At 53.9% G+C, this 16798-nt stretch overlaps 1 protein-coding gene and 1 long non-coding RNA gene across 5 annotated transcripts in view; both read left to right on the top strand.

Annotated features, from left to right (window-relative positions):
- Window positions 1-5913, top strand: part of TNFRSF13B (TNF receptor superfamily member 13B) — a 38241-nt gene extending 32328 nt beyond the window's left edge. For 2 of the 4 annotated variants that reach the window (XM_017673824.3, XM_017673825.3), the window contains exons 5-6: window positions 3581-3766; window positions 4311-5913. In XM_017673824.3, the coding sequence (XP_017529313.1) occupies window positions 3581-3766; window positions 4311-4561 (437 nt within the window). In that variant the 3' untranslated portion in view covers window positions 4562-5913. The remainder of the gene's footprint in view (window positions 1-3580; window positions 3767-4310) is intronic. The other 2 variants (XM_017673822.3, XM_017673823.3) reach the window with 1 other exon arrangement.
- Window positions 5914-6851: 938 nt separating this feature from the next.
- LOC118972596 (uncharacterized) lies at window positions 6852-14870 on the top strand. The gene is made up of 3 exons (XR_012130411.1): window positions 6852-8248; window positions 10950-12873; window positions 13872-14870. It is a non-coding gene; the product is annotated as an uncharacterized lncRNA (long non-coding RNA).
- The last annotated feature ends 1928 nt before the right edge of the window (window positions 14871-16798 follow it).

Genomic DNA, 16798 nt, shown 5'->3' with positions numbered 1-16798 from the left:
CCTGGAGGACAAACTCCCAGAGGGCCGACGCACGGACGCGGGGTGCCTGGGGACTTGCTGGAACATTCCACCCAGGCCTGGCTGCCCGTACTCTGGCATGTCTCACCTCACAGATGCCAGGCAGCAGCGAGAGCAGGGATGTCATACCCCCTTCACAGAGGAGTAAACTGAGGCCTGAAGAGGCGGAGTGGTACGTACGCAGCCACGTTAGCCTCCAGCCGCTGCGGCTGCAGAGCCCGGGCCAACGTCACGCCCGCACGCCCGCGCCACGAGCGCCTCTGCTCTGCTCCCGAGCGGCATTGCAGCCCTGTCGAGCAGAGGGCACCGGCAGTCCGGGGAAATCCTATTTTTAAGTGAGCGATGCCTCTGAAGACGGTAAGAAACCCAAACAAACCAGCTTGTTTTTCAAGGGCCGCCCGCGCAGCCAGAAGCGGCGCGCGGAGCCTCCTGGTGGTCCCACCCCCAGGAGCTGCGCCTGCAGCGCCGGACGGCCCGACGCCGGGGACGCGGACCACGGCCTGTGCGCCTCCGCGGCTGGCCTCTGCCCTGCGGGGGCCAGGTGCCTGCGGGCCGGAGGAAGGCGGCTTCTAGGCCGCGGGCCTGAGTGACCTTCCAGATGGACCGGCGCAGGGCAGCGCGGACGCCCCCGCCCCAGGAGAGTGCTGGCGCTCACTGTGGCCAGACCGAGCGACGGAACCCGGCCGGGTGGTGCAGAAGGAAGCACAGGGACGGCGGGCTCCCGAGCTGCGAGAGCTCTGTGACATCGCCGCGCCTCCGCCGGCCTGACACAGCGCTGTGCATGTGTGGGCTACCCACAGCAGCTGTGAGCTGTTTTCCTGTTTGAAGTAAAGGATACACAGAGATCATTACAAAAAAGAAAAGACAGTATTTTTTTTTAAATGGTTTCGGGCAAAAGTCTCCATCCCATCCCCAGCTGCCCAATGTCTCTCCCCAGAAGCAAGAGCTAGCAATATCTTGTCGACACGTTTACATCTCCATGAGCATTTCACACGGAAATTTTCACTTCATCCCTCCTGGAGGTGGGTGCCCCTTAGACACCAGTACCCCCCCACCCCCGTGGCCGTCTGAGTGACTGGGGAGCCTCCCCTGCCATGGGTGCACGGCAGCGCATGACAGGTTGATGGGCACCTGGCCCGTGCCAGGCTTTTGCTGCATGCCTACGCTCCCTGTGTCTGAGGGCAGGGTGGTCCCTGCAAGTAAGTCACTGGGCCCACAGGAATCAGGAATGTGTGTTTTCCTTGTTGGTAGATGGCTCCAGATGGCCATCAGAAGAGGCCTCCAGCTGGGTGAGGGGTGCCTGTTGACCATGCCTTCGGGACGTAGGGGAAAGGGGGCATCTTCTGTGGTTTTAACTGGCATTTCTCTTAGTCCAGGGCTTGGTAAAGCATGTGGCAGGGCAGGGCCCCAGACAGGAACTAGGTGCATTCCTCACAGGCAGCCTCAGATCACAGGTCTGGAAGGAGGGATGCAGAGAAGCCAGAACAGGTCCTTGGGCCCCTCAGGGGCAGAGTCTCTGCTCTGGTTGTCATTGTGGCATCCAAAAGTCGCCAACAACTTACATAAATAACAACCATTTATAATCTTGCATGGTTCTGTGGAGAACAGGTCACCTGCTGGTGTCACCTGGGGTCCCCATGCGGCTATAGGCACAAGGTGCTGGGGCTGAAGTTACTCGGAACTCAGCTTTGAGGCTGTGATGGGTCGGCCTCTCTCTGGCGGCTCAGGGCTCCCAGGAAAGCACAGCAGCAGCCGCACTGCATGCTCCTGGTTACAATGAGGCTGGCTCAGCCCAGGTTTGAAGGGCAAATATGGGGAGGCAGCTCTTTGGGCACCATCTCTAAACACTTGCTGCCAGTCTCAGAGCTGGGCTGGGTGTTGGAGTTCACGCTAAGAACACCTGGGATATGCACATTTCATCTTTGTCCTTGAATCACCGAGGCTATTCACATGTCCTTTCTCTGGTCGCTCTCACCTCTCTGGCCTCAGTCTGCAGATCTGTAGCACCAGTGTGTGCTGTGCCCCACTGGGGAGTCTTGGCTTCCCCTCCCCATGGCCTCTCTGAGCTCTGTGCAAGGGACTCAAAGGTCAGTACCACAAGCCTGGGGTAGCGGTATCAGCTCATCCAGAGCTCGCATTCTCTTTCTGTCAATGTCAGGGTGGCATTGCCACCTTGTCACTTTAGACAACTTGTGACTCTGTGGAGCGTATGTAAGGAAGAGGGGTGGTGTCCACCCTCGCTGCCTCTGTGGCCAGTCTGGAGTCTGTCAGGCCTGCTCCTATGTGCAGCTCTGCCCCTGGGAATGAATGACTTTGAAACTCACTTTTGCCATCTGAAAAATGGTGCGGCCACTGTGGAAAACAGTCTGGCAGTTTCTCAAAAGGTTAAACATAGAGTTATCATCTGACCGAGCAATTCTACCCCTGGTGTATGTTGAAGAAAACTAGAAACACCCAACAAACACTAGCACACAAATGTTCATAAGGGTGGGAACAGCCCAAATGTCCATCTGCAATGAATAGGTAAAAGGGGGTCTACCTCCACAACGGGGTGCTGTCAGCCATAGAAAGGAATGGAGTCCTAACACGAGACCACATGGATGAGCCTTGAGAACATGTTGAGAAAGAAGCCAGTCACAAAGGGTCCCATTACTGTGTGGTTCCATTCATATGAAATATGCAGAAAGCAAGCCCATAGAGACAGAGAGAGAGTAGTGGTGCCAGTGGCCAGGGGCGAGAGGTGGGAAGTGACTGCCATAGGTACAGGAGAAGGTCTCCAATTAGTGCGATGGTCGCACAACCTTGTGAATATACTAGAACCCACTGAGTTGTATGCTGTAAAATGGTGAATTTGATGGTATGGGACTGTTACCTCACTTTCTAAGCGGGGTGATGGTTCCTCCTCCACAGGGGCAGGAGGATTAAAGAGGCACCACAGAACGTGCCTGCATGCAGCACCCCTGGCATATTACATATATATACTACTAGCTCCAGCTCCTCTGTCTTTCCAGGGTGCACCCCAATTCCAGGAGCCAGGAGGAATTTCAAGGGGAAAGCTTTGGCTCAGGGCTGGGTTTTCTCTAGCATCCAAACCAGAGGTTCAAGGGGTGCCCTGAGAGGGCCCCACTCCCCTGTCCTTTGGTTTGCTCCTGCTATCCCAGACTGATCGGCAATGCTCTCCAAGGAGGACTCCTTCTTGGAGGAAGGCCCAGGTCAGGATGGATGGAGACAGTCTCCCTGGACTATTGTCCAGCTGGCCACATCCCATAGCAAGGGGAAGTGGCCAAAAGGACCACCTCCAAGGTGTCCACCTCTGAGGTTGGGAGGAGTTGGTACTCACCTGGGTGGAGGGGGCTGATTTCCTTGAGGACCCAGAGAACACACCAGCCAAGCCAAGGGTGAGGAAGGAGCCAGACAGGCCCACAGCAGGCAGGCCTGGGGCCCAGCCCTGTGAGGGGGCCACTGGGGGAAAGAAGAACCATAGGCCTGAAGGGGGACACTTTGGAGAAGGGGCCTGGGCAGTGACGGGCTGTCACCTCAGGGCCTCACCACTGTCTTGCAGCACCCCCAGGACTGAAGCTGAGTGCCGACCAGCTGGCCCTGGTCTACAGCACCCTGGGGCTCTGCCTCTGTGCCATCATCTGCTGCTTCCTCCTGGCAGTGGCCTGCTTCCTCAAGAGGAGGGGGGACCACTTCTCCTGCCAGCCTCCCCCAGGGCCGTGTGGGATTCAGTCCAAGTCCTCTGAGGGTGAGCATGAAACCCTATCCTCTCCTTAGCACTGCTTGTGCGACAAGCTGGGGGCCACCCCTCTGTCCTGGCACTGCCCTTGCTTCTCAATGGAGAATGTTTGCTAGCTCTTCCTGGAAGAGGTCTGGGGAAAAATATTGTACTGTCTTGGTGAAATCAGGTTCAAACATCATGGCAAGAAGAGACGGGGCCCCTGAGGAAGGCTGGGTGTAGGGTGAGGGCCATCCAGTCGACAGGGGCCTGTAGGTTTGCCAGCACACAGGGCTTTCAGGAAAACCAGGAGGAGGTGGTCACCCCAGGGGTTTTGGGGTGCTGGCAGAATGTCAGCCAAGGTGTGAAAGCCTGCTCCTGCAAAGGCTCCCCTCGGCAGAGGGGGGATGGCCAGGGACTCCTGGGGGGGCAGCACGGTGGAGGAGGGCAGGGCAGACTGCCCCTGGAAGCGCTCCATCTTCCCCACCACCTGGCTGGCTGTCCCCTGGGTGCAGGGCAGAGCTGGAGGGGTCGGTGCTAAGGCAACGCACTCTTCCCACTCCCCATTCGGCAGATCCCTGGATGGAGGCTGGAAGCGCTGCAGGCGGGCCGCCAGAGCCGGTGGAGACCTGCAGCTTCTGCTTCCCCGAGCGCAGGGCGCCCACCCAGGAGAGCGTGGGCGCGCCGGGAACACCCAGCCCCACGTGCTCGGGGAGGTGGGGGCGTTGTGGCCCGACCGCGACCAGACAGCCCTGCGTGCGCGCCCCCGACGGCGGCCTTGAGGTTGTGTGCGCGCCCGCCCAGGAGTGGGGCCCGGCAGCCTGAAACCCGGAATGGTGAGCGCGAGACGGGGAGCTGGGCACACGTGAGAGAGACGAGCCAGGGTAGGAGGCGGGTCGCTGCCTTCGTCCCAAGTCTCTGCTGTGGGTCGCCGTCCCCGAAACACTCCCCAGCAACCTCCTCCGCGTCTCTGGCACGGCCCCCAACTGCCCTCCTATAGAAATAAAACTTTTCACGCTGCCCGCTCCTCGCCATCACTGGTGTTGGTCGCGCCTGCCCCTGTGCGGACCCCGTCCTCTGCTCCAGGCCTCGCTGCAACGCAGACCAGGCGCCGGACCTCCGAAGCCCGCGCGCTGGCGGGCTCCCCGGGGGCTGCTGACCCGCGCCGGGAGGGAGGCGCGGGCCCACGGGACCTCCGCCGCGCGCCGGGAGGAGAGCGCTAACGAGAGGCCCGCGGGCAGGCAGACACCGCCTTGACAAGACCAAGTCCCAGCGCGCCTCCCCGGGGAGGCCCGGGACACAGCGCGCGCGTGCATGTACGGGTGCGCGCGTGGGTGCGCGGGGCCGCGCAGAAGCCGCAGGCCGTTTTCGGGGACGGAGTCAGGAGCGTTCTCTTTTGCAACGGCGTCGACGACGTTCAGCCTCCAGCCTACATTATTAGTTGCTCAATATTTTTCTTTACACTCATCTCACCTCTTCCTCTACACCTTCTTTAACCTCATGCACAATTTTATGGATTCGGACTGGTAACACTAAACAGTAATATCTGCGTACTTACAAATATTAAACGTTTCGAATTCTGGATTTACGTTTTTATTAGTAGTGAAACCTGTATTTTAGTAGCATTTAAGTAACTATTTACACAGTAAGATAAATGCATGACTACCTAAAGCTAAATTATTCATCCTATGCAGCCCAAACTTGTGCACACCTGTAACACATTTTGGGAGGTGTAGACAGGAGGCCTTGCTGCACCCACCTTTTCCCTTTCCACCCACTGGTTGAAAGGCTGTGTAAGGCTGGAGGTACCGCAGGGAGAAGGGCGAGGACAGTGCAGGCAGAGCACAGACAGCACCAAGTAGCTCTGTGCCATATGGGAAAGGAATGAACAGCTCTTCCTGGATTTCAGTCCCATGACATCCCGACAAACCCCGGATGCAGACCCCCTCCATCTGGAAGGAGGAGACCTCTGGCTGTCCATCACCTGACCCTGAGCCAATAAAAATTCCCCACATACCACTAGTGGGGGCCCACTTCCCCCTCCCTTCCCTGTTCTCTTAAGAACTCCCGGCCTCCCCTCCTGGGTGTGACTTCCCCAGCCTGTGATAGCCAGACCAGGGAACATCACCTGGGAATTGCGCTCAAATAAACTGCCTGGCCCTTTGTTGCCTCTCATTGCCTGCTTATTTCGGCTAGAATTTATCTTACATTTGGTGCTGAAAAAACCTGGGAAGGAGCGTGCGTGCGGGGCCTCCGACGGGCCTCCGGTGGCCCTGCCCCCTCCTTCCCTGACCCGGGACCTCAGCTTGCTCTCTGTTGTGTGGACTATTTTCCAGTGAGTCCCTCAGTTTCCCCTGGTCTGTTTCCCTTCCTAACCCATTTTCACCTGGTCCGTTAGAAATTGTAGCTATGTCCAGGTTGGGGCATCCGGACCACCCCTGGCCCTGCAGTGCGGGAGATGTCCCTCACCCAGACCCCAGGACATCTGCGGGCATCCAGCCCGCCCCTGGCCCTGCGGTGGGGGAGACGTCCCTCACCCAGGCTCCCAGGATGTCTCCCCTGACTTGGTGCACTTGGGATGCTGGGCGCTCCTCTCAGCGGGATTAGTTGGGGCGTGACACAGACATGGGGAATCAGCCCTCAAAAGCAGAGGCTCAGACCCTGTTGCGGTGTCTCATTTCTAATTTGGCTACTCTATTGTCCTGGGAAGTTCGCAAACGGAAGCTAGTCTTTTGCTCTCAGGCCAGGCCTCAGTATCCCTTGGACAATCAATCTCGCTGGCCCCCCCGAGGGAACTTTCAATTTTGGCCTCCTCACCAACTTGACTAATTATTGCCACTGGAGCAGAAAGTGGAGTGAAATCCCATATGTGCAGGCTTTTCGGACTTTGCGCACCCGCCCAGACCTATGTGTTAAGTGTACTCCTTCCCAAGTTTTGTTAGCCCAGGCCTCTGCCAAGGACCGCTGATCTCTACCCCTCCTATTACTGGGCGGCCCATCTCTGACAGACTCAGTGGAGGATCTTGGCTACCCCTCTTCCTGCTCCTGCAGGCCCACTGTGGGGGCCAGCTCCCTTCCTCAATGTTCATGTCCTCACCCCTCCTCCTCTCTCTCTCTCTCTCTCTCTCTCTCTCTCTCTGCACCATCTTGTTCCCCTTCTCTTTTGGTCTCTCCACCATCTTGTTCCCCTTCTCTTCCAGTCACGCCACCGTCTTGCTCCACAGGTGCCAACTCCACTTCGGAAAAAACGGATAAAACTCCCCCATATCCTGGTCCCCTGCCTTCAAGTTTCACATCGATTTCCAGGTTGTATCCCCTAACTGCCTCCTCCGTCCCCTCCTTCAAACCTACTGCCATCCAACTTGCTGTAGCTGGCACCCAAATGGTCTAGCCCTCCTGTAACCCACTCTAAGTCACAGTGGTCTCAGGCTCATGAGATGGCTCCTCTGAGGGAGGTGGTGGGGGCTGAAGGGGTGGTGCAGGTTCATGTTCCCTTTTCCCTGGCAGACTTGTCCCAAGTAGAACAGCGATTGGGTTCCTTTTCCTCCTACCCCGTAATGTTTGCTAAACAGTTTAAATATCTCACTTGAGCTTACAAGCTCACCTGGCATGATGTACATGTAGTCCTCCAATCCACTCTAACCCTGGAAGAATATGACCATGTCATGGCAGCAGCACAGCACTGTACCAATGAGGCCAACACCACAGATGAATGGGAACCTATGGGCAGAGAGGCTGTTCCTCTACAGGAACCCCTGTGAGATTATAATTCTCCCGAGGGTGAGGCGGGCTGGGATCGCATGGTTCGCTACTTGTTGGCGGGTATGAACTCAACCACCCAAAAGGCCATCAATTATGATAAGCTTAGAGAAATTACCCAGAGGCCTGATGAAAACCCATCGGAATTCCTCAAGAGCCTCAAAGAAACCCTAGGGGCTTTTACTAAGATTGACCCAGCCTCAGCATTGGGCTCCTCTCTCCTGGCCATGCATTTTATAATTCAGTCGGCTCCCAACATCAGGCGCAAGCTTAAAAAGGCTGAGGATGGTCCCCAGACCCCTCTAGGAGACCTGGTAGATATGGCATTTAAGGTTTTTCATGCCCGAGAGGACAAGAGCAAGAGGAGGTCAGCTGCCCGAATGGCGGAACAGACTCGCACCATAACAGCTGCTCAACGACTGGCTCGTGGGGATTGTCAGGGTGTACCTGAAGATCGACTCAAAACTCTGGGCCCTTGCTTTCAGTGCGGTGAAGAAGGGCACTGGGCACGGAAGCACCCCAACCAACTGCACAGACCAACCAGACCGTGCCCCAGCCGTGGTAAGCGAGGTCATTGGAAAGTAGACTGTCCACTAGAGGGTGGTCCTCCTCCGGCGGCAAAGCCCCATGGGGGGCTGACACCCTCGAAAGACTACCCTTCAGACCTGCTGGGCATCCTCGAAGATTGAAGATGCCTGGACTCGGACACCCTGATCACCCTTGCCAAGCCCAGGGCCAAGCTGTGGGTAGCAGGTAAGCCCATCTCCTTCTTGGTAGATATGGGGGCTACCTACTTTGTTCTCCCCTCCTTTAAAGGGCTTTTATACCCTGCCAGAGTCTCTGTAGTTGGGGTCATGGGAACCCTCTCCAAGCCTTTAGAGATGGGCCCAGTGGCCTGCACCTTCCAAAGCATTCCATTTACCCATTCCTTTCTGGTCATGCCTTCCTGTCCTACCCCTCTGTTATGTCCTATAAGTTTGCTCTATAAGTTAGGAGCCTCTATTTTCCTCCCACCTTTTAAACACTTAGGTTCCCTCATTGCTTTAGTCAGCGAAGGAGGGTTAGACGACAGGGACCTGAGTCTCCCAACTCCCTGGACTGTTGTCAATTGGTCATGTGGGACATCTCCACCCCTCTGGTGGCATCCCACCACACCCCAGTTTTAATACGCCTTAAAGACCCTTCCCACTGCCCTTCTCGGCCTCAGTTTCCTATTTCGCAGGCTTACCAAAAGGGACTACAGCCTATTGTTGTTGTCTGCTCTTGCAAAGGCTTTTAGTGTTGGCTAACTCTCCATACAATACTCCCATCTTGGTGGTAAAAGAGCCTTCTGGAGCGTATCGCCTCGTTCAGGTCCTCTGAATAATTAATGAGGCTGTTATTCCCTTACACCCACTAATGCCTAACCCATATACTCTTCTGTCTCAGGTCCCTTCCGGTACCTCTCATTTTACTGTACTGGACCTTAAAGATCCCTTTTTCACTATATCTCCCCACTCAGACTCACAACCGCTATTTGCCTTCACGTGGGAAGACCCTGACACCCGTCGGTCTAGACAATTGACCTGGACAGTTCTACCTCAAGGTTTTAGAGATAGCCCCCATCTTTTTGAACAGGCCCTGGTGGAGGACCTCTCGTGACATTCATTGGGCGAGAGTACCCTCCTCCAACACGTAGATGATCTTTTACTTTGCAGCCCCTCAAAGGAGGCCTCAATTCTGGACACCACATCCCTTCTTAATTTCCTGGCAGACATGGGATACAGGGTATCCACTGCCAAAGCACAGCTGTCTCTACCCCAAGTTGCATACCTCGGGCTAACTCTAACTCCCACCACTAAGCCCTAATGGCAGATCGAGTGGCTGCGATTAAAGCTCTCTTGCCACCTACTTCAGGAGCTGAGATAACTATCCTTTCTAGGATTGGTAGGGTTTTTCAGACACTGGGTGCCCAACTTTGCCCTTCTGGCCAGACCACTTTATGCGGCTGCCACAGAGACTCCTACTGGGCTGCTAACTTCACCCAGTGAGGTGACTTCTGCTTTCAATCAGTTGTGGGATGCGTTGCTCTCATCCCCAACCTCCCATTGATGCTCCCTGACTTAACTAAGTCCTTTACCCTATATACAGCAGAGAAAGCAGGGGTGGCCACCGGAGTGCTGGTACAGCTAGTGGGGCCGGGGTACTGTCCTGTTGCCATTCTCTCCAAACAGTTAGATACCACCGCCAGGGGGTGGCAGCCTTGTCTCCCAGCCCTGGCAGCTGCAGGAAGTCTGGCCTGAGAAGCCCTGAAATTAACTCTCCAACAGCCCATTACTGTGTATTCCCCACACCGGTTACAAGATCTTTTGAGTCATAAATCCTTGGCCTCCTTGAGTACTTCAAGGGTACAGGAATTCCACCTTCTGTTTATTGAACATTCATAGGTAACCCTACAAGTCTCTCCACCCCTTAACCTAGTCTCCTTGCTTCCCGTCAGCGATCAGGTGGATCAGCCCACTCATTCCTGTGTAGAAGTTGTAGAGGCTCTTAGAAAACCTAGAGAGGGCCTACAAGACATGCCCCTTGAAGACCCTGACTTGACTTTTTTCATGGACGGAAGCTCGGTGAAGGGGAGTGACGGGGTGCAAAGGGCAGCCTATGCAGTGGTGACTCTGTCACAGGTGATGGAAGCAAACCTACTCCCATCTGGGACCACCTCCCAGAAAGCCGAATTAGTGGCTCTTACCTGGGTATTACAGTGGGCAGCCGGGAAGAGGGCCACAATGTATACTGACTCTAAATATGCCTTCATAATTACACACACTCATGCTGCAATTTGGAAGGAAAGGGGCTTCCTTACCACTAAGGGAACCCCGATCATCAACGGCAGGGCTATCAGCCACCTGCTACAGGCCCTACAGGACCCCAAGGAAGTGGCCATTGTGCATTGTAAAGGACATCGGACTGGAAATGATCAAGTAACCAGAGGTAATGCATTGGCAGATGCCACGGCCTGACAGTTAACATCCGGGTCTAGCCAACCCTCTGTGCTGTCTCTTTCCCCCTCTCTATTGCTCCAATACCCCAATGATGAATGGCAACTGCTTCTACATCAAAGGGGGATGTTGAGAGATCAGGGACAGATATACTTTGGGGGATGAATTGCCCTCCCCCAAGCCCAAGGCAGAGATATCATATCCAAAATTCATCAGTTTCTACACATTGGGCCAGAGGCCATGCACCAGTTTCTCTCCCCCATATTTGCCCCGTATGGTCTCTGCAAAGCAACAAATCAGGTGCACCAGACCTGCACTACTTGTCATGGTGTCTCATCTCAAGGTGCTCTGAAGACCTTGATGGCCCTCCACCAGATGAGGGGAGTGATCCCTGGAAGGACTGGCAGGTCGATTTCACCCATATGCCTTAGCATAAAAAGCTCTGGTATTTACTAGTTCTGGTTGATCCTTTTCAGGGTGGATAGAGGCCTTCCCCATCTACCAAGAGACTGCATCAGTGGTGGCACAGGTGCTGGTGAAACACATCGTTCCTCGTTTCGGGCTCCCCACTTCACTCCAATCTGATAACAGACCTGCCTTCATCTCCCGGGTCACTCAGCTAACAGCCAAGGCTCTCAATATCACCTAGAACCTCCATATACCCTATCACCCCCAATCATTGGGTAAAGTCAAAAAGGGCTAATGGTCTCCTAAAGACCAACTAACTAAGCTGTCTGTAGAGGTAAAGCTCTCATGGCCCAATCTTCTCCCCATTGCTCTCACTTGGCTGCATGCTGTCCCCTGGGGACCAGCTGAAGTAAGTGCATTTGAGCTGATGTATGGCAGGCCCTTCTTACTGAACACAGGCCTGCCCGCTACCTCTCCTCCTTTGGCCTCCAACCTTCCTTACTTTTCACTGTTGAGACATCTTCTCAGGGAACACGCAGACCACTCCTACCTCAACCTACATCATCCAACAACCCAGGAGATGCAGCAATCCTTCAGCTAGGGGATGAGGAACTTCTAAGAGAACTCCAGCCAAAATCCCTCCAACCCCGCTGGACAGGGCCTTATACAGTAATCCTCACTACGCCCTCAGCAGTCAAACTACACAGGCATTCTTCCTTGTATCACCTTTCTAGGCTCAAACAGGCCCCCGAACACAATGATTGGGTGTATTGTGGGTGGGTTCTCTTAAGCTGCAGGTTAGTCATGTCAAGTGCAACCAGCCAGATGAATAGCCCAGTGGTCTCCAGGCAGAGTTACTCTGCATGGAAGTTTAAGCTCCAACTAGCTCTTTCTCACAGAACCAAAGCCTGAGAAGTAGGCACCCAAAGTTGCCCACATGCAGGTTGTCAGACACCCGTTCAAATACCAATACACACAGACATCTTAAACACCTTCTCAAACACAACGCTGTGCTTTCCATGTGACCAAACCTCTCATACATGTACTTTCCAGTCCAACATGTATGGGGGATGTCATCCTGAATTAGACACATGTAGGGTTCGTGCAGTAGGAGATACAACAAGAGGAGTCTCTGACAACATGTTCGCCAGAATACAGGATAGGATATACATTACCATTAGTGACCCATGGGATCAATGCTGGGAGAAAGGAGTACAGGGCAAGCTATACGATAGTTACCAAGCCCAGCCATGGGGCACAGTATACATCAAGATGGAATGGACCACTGTGAATGCCACTCTCATGCAGGTTCTAAACACCCAGGTACAGGTATCAAATAATATTCTACAGACAGAACAGGCACTAAAACAGAAGATTCAGTCGGACCCCTACCCCCGCTCCCTTCGACCAGCAAAAGCACCACTTTCCTGGGCTGGAGTCATTGGAGAAACAGTGCAGTTTCTTAATGCTTCACATATCCTCAGCAATGTTGTGGGGGCCCAGCCTACGGCCGAGGCTGAGCCCCACTCTAGCTGGACAATGCCCTAAAGATGGCGCCTGCTTCCTGCTCACCACCCTTTCCCCTCTTCCCTGTTGGGGATTGGCCCAGCAGACTTCCGTACCCGTGCACAGCTCGTGCTGCCCGCTTAGAGTGGCGTGTGACACCTATCCGCTTAAAGGTCATGCATGATACTGTCCTGGATTGGTTAGGTGACTGAATATAAGGGAGCCCGCCGGGAGGGAAAGAAAAAAAAGGAGGAGCTGCCCGACAACTGCTGTAACCACCATGAGAGATTAGACAATAAAGCCTAGAGAAGAATCAAGACCTTGGGCGTGTTGCTTCGGTCCCTGAAGGGTCGCGACAAGTGGTGCCGAAACCTGGGAATCGCTAAACCTCGTCGCGACCTGATCCGCTGACCCTGGTGCCTGCTGATGAACGTTGCTGGACGCCGTTCGGTCGGCTGGCCAGACCGGGAGAGGGAACCGAGGAGGGTGAGTGGATCGGCGAGTAAACTGAAAGTATACGTGGCAGGGCAGACAGCAGGCAGTTGCGGTGGGTGTTTATGTGTAGTGTGTGTGTCCTGTTAGTGTTTGTGATATTATGTGTAGTGTGTGTGTCCTGTTAGTGTTTGTGACATTGTTTATTATAATATATGGAATGAGGAGGTGCCAGTGAAGGTTCGCAGAGCAGCGACGAAATCAAAAGGTTCGCAGAGTGGCGACGAAATCAAAAGGTTCGCAGAGTGGCGACGAAATCAAAAGGTTCGCGGAATTAGCGACGTAGTCCATCTAAATCATAACTAGGATACTTCCCCCTTTAGAGAGAGGATGGGGACGGAGGACCAGGATTGGGTTTTTCTTCAGGGCCACTGAGGGAAAACAGCCTAAAAAGGCCTGTGTGGGTACCTCAGTGGCCCCTCACCAAAGAAAAGAAGGAAGCAGCCCACACTTTAGTACAAGAACAGATAGCAGCTGGTCACCTCCAGCCCTCTACCTCGCCATGGAACACACCTATTTTTGTAATTAGGAAAAAGTATCAAAGACTGTTTCTTCTCCATCCCGCTTCACCCCAGAGACTGTCAAAGGTTTATTGCCACAGGGCATGGCTAATAGCCCCACCATGTGTATGTAAAGAAGGCCTTACAAACTGTCAGGAAACAGTTTCCCCTGATAATCATCTATCATTATATGGATGACATCCTTTTGTGTCATGAGAGCAGCAGGGAGCTAGAGACAACCCTCAGGGTCAGGGTATGGTGGAACGCACCCACCTCACCCTCAAAAATGCCTTATATAAACAAAAAGGGGGAATAGGAGAAGACTTTAGAACACTGGACAAAAATGGCCGCAGTGCAGCAGAGCGGCACAGCTAACAATCCAATCCAAAACACATGCCTAAAGTTTTGTGGAAGGATGTGTTGGAAGGAACATGGAAAGGCCCGGACCCAGTGATAATCTGGACCCGAGGCTTGGTTTGTGTTTTTCCACAGGACCAGCAGAACCCCGTTTGGGTGCCTGAACGTCTGATACACAGAGTGGAAAACCCCGGAGCAGAGGTACAAGATGATCGCACTGCTTCTGCTCCTGCCGTGGATCCTACAGCAGGCGACGGCGGAGCCGAGCTGCAGCTGCAGCCCCCGCTGCGCTATCACCATTCCTACGGCAGAGATGCTGAATGGTCTGTCCCAGGCCACTGCCTCGGCAATGACAGCGCAGAACGTCATCAATGGCCATTTTAAGAATGGGATGGCCTTGGTCAACCAACGCATGAACCTTCTTCAAGAACAATTGGACCTCTTGGGGGAGGTTTTGTCTGTGGGCTGCGTATATGAGGGTGTATTACTGGTATTGCTAATTGTGGGCCTCTCCTGCTTGGGAGGAAAGTCTGTTACATAAACAGCAACGGGGAGAACGGAAGGTCCTGTTGCAGGCCATGGCAGTGCTAGAGGAAGGCATCTCCCCTAGAGTATGGCTTAATATGCTGGATCAGTAGTCAAGGACGGGTAAGATTGGGAGCTGCGCATATCAACCTAAGACAGGGCGCAGACCTAAGCTGTCTGTTGCCTGAGGACGGGTAAGAATGCCGCAGACTCCGGACGACCTAAGACAGGCATGATCCCGACAGCCCTTTGGTTATAAAACAATAAAGGGGGCGATGTGGGGGCCCAGCCTACGGCCGAGGCTGAGCCCCACTCTAGCTGGACAATGCCCTAAAGATGGCGCCTGCTTCCTGCTCACCACCCTTTCCCCTCTTCCCTGTTGGAGATTGGCCCAGCAGACTTCCGTACCCGTGCACAGCTCGTGCTGCCCGCTTAGAGTGGCGCGTGACACCTATCCGCTTAAAGGTGATGCATGATACTGTCCCGGATTGGTTAGGTGACTGAATATAAGGGAGCCCGCCGGGAGGGAAAGAAAAAAAAGGAGGAGCTGCCCGACAACTGCTGTAACCACCATGAGAGATTAGACAATAAAGCCTAGAGAAGAATCAAGACCTTGGGCGTGTTGCTTCGGTCCCTGAAGGGTCGCGACAAATGTGTCTGATTGTTTCCTCTGTGCCTCCCTCCAACGCCCCCCGGTTGTGGAGGTTCCTGTTAGTTTTCTTCCAGGATCAACCAGTAAACTCCTCTGAAAAGGACTGTGGCCTCCTTTTGAGCAAGATACCAATGTGAAAGATGAGCCTTAAGCCTGGGGCTTGCCAGGTCCAGGGCCACCAGAAAACGGTACAAGGAATAATCATCCCCACTGACCTGCTACCTGACCCAGCATTCCACCATCTTGGGATTGTCAATGAGAAGCCAATGCCAATGACGGGTGACTGTAGACACTCTAATTTCCCTTCAAGGGGGTGGATTTTTCTGGTGCAACAACACACCAGTGTATCAGCAGCACCATGATAGGACCCTGCTTTTCAGTGATGCTAGGTCCCCAATTAATGTTATACAACAAACCTGAAGTAAAACAGGTGCTAGACAGAGGATCTATGTATCCAAAAGCTGGGCAAAAAAGGGCTGTCTTCCTACCTGTACTAGTAGGAGTAAGTCTGGTCACCACAGTAGCTGTGGCCGCCACAGGAGCAGGAGCATTAGGCCATAGCCTAGTCAGCTCTCAAGGTCTCACAAGTCAACTGGCAGCATTAGATGATAGAGTGACCCTGACCCTGGGAGGAACCTCAACCTCTCTTATTTCCCTCCAGCAGCAGCTTACTTCCCTTGCCCAAGAAACCCTTCAAAATAGGCTGGCCTTAGATCTGCTTACCACAGAAAAAGGCAGAACTTGTATTTTCTTTCCTACAAGAAGAATGCTGTTACTATATCAATGAATCTGGGACCATAGAACAAAGTGTTAAAAATTTACAAAAACTACAAAAAGACCTCCACAAAACACGAGTACCTGAAGGTAGCCCTTATGGGTGGCTTCAGTCCTCCATAAAGGCCTGGCTAATGCCTCTACTGGGCCCCTTAATAACGGTTTGTGGTTTACTCTTAATTGGCCCATGTATTTTCAGGTTCCTTCAACAGCGCATGGAGGAAATATCACACATAAAGGTCAATCAACTGTTGCTGCACAAGTATTCACCCCTCCCGACTGAGCCTCCTCTGGACATCAACCAGCCTTAACCTCCCCCCCCCCCACCATGACACCTCTTGTCAACCAGAAGTAGCCAGATCGAGTCATCTCCCATTATGACCAAAAGGCTGGAATGTAAGGCTGGAGGTACCAGAGGGAGAAGGGCGAGGACAATGCAGGTGGAGCAGAGACAGCACCAAGTAGCTCTGTGCTGTATGGGGAAGGGATGAACAGCTCTTCCTGGATTCCAGTCCCTTGACGTGCTGACAAACCCCAGATGCAGACCCCCTCCATCTGGAAGGAGGAGACCTCTGGCTGTCCATCACCCAAGCCTGAGCCAATAAAAATTCTCCACGTACCCCTAGTGCAGCCTACTTCCCCCTCCCCTCCCTGTTCTCTTAAAAACTCCCCGCTTCCCCTTCTGGGTGCGACTTTCCCAGCCTGCATTCCTTCAGACTGGTGAACCTCACCCGGGATTGTGCTCAAATAAACTTCCTGGCCCTTTGTTGCCTCTCGTTGACTTCTTATTTCAGCTAGACTTTATCTTACAGGCTGTATGAGCTTCCTGTGGCTGCTGGAATGGAGCACCACACACTGGGCAGTTTAAACACCAGCTTCTTGCCTGGGTTCCAGGTGAGACACCCAAAATGAGGGGTAGCAGAGCTGGCTCCTCTGAGGCCTGTGAGCAAGGATGCCTCCCAGGCTCTTCCTGGCCTGGGTCTTCTCTCTGTGCATTCAAATTCTTTTTATAAGGACACCAGTCATGTTGTATGAGGGCCCACCTTAATGCCCTCATTTCACTTTGATCGCCTCTGTAAGTATTCTGTCTCCAAATTCTTGGGGTCACATT

Source organism: Manis javanica, chromosome 4 (genome assembly GCF_040802235.1).
Source record: "Manis javanica isolate MJ-LG chromosome 4, MJ_LKY, whole genome shotgun sequence".
In the NCBI taxonomy this organism is placed as follows: Eukaryota; Metazoa; Chordata; class Mammalia; order Pholidota; family Manidae; genus Manis; species Manis javanica.
The sequence above is the reverse complement of the archived record's forward strand: the minus strand, read 5'-3'. Positions and strand labels throughout refer to the sequence as shown.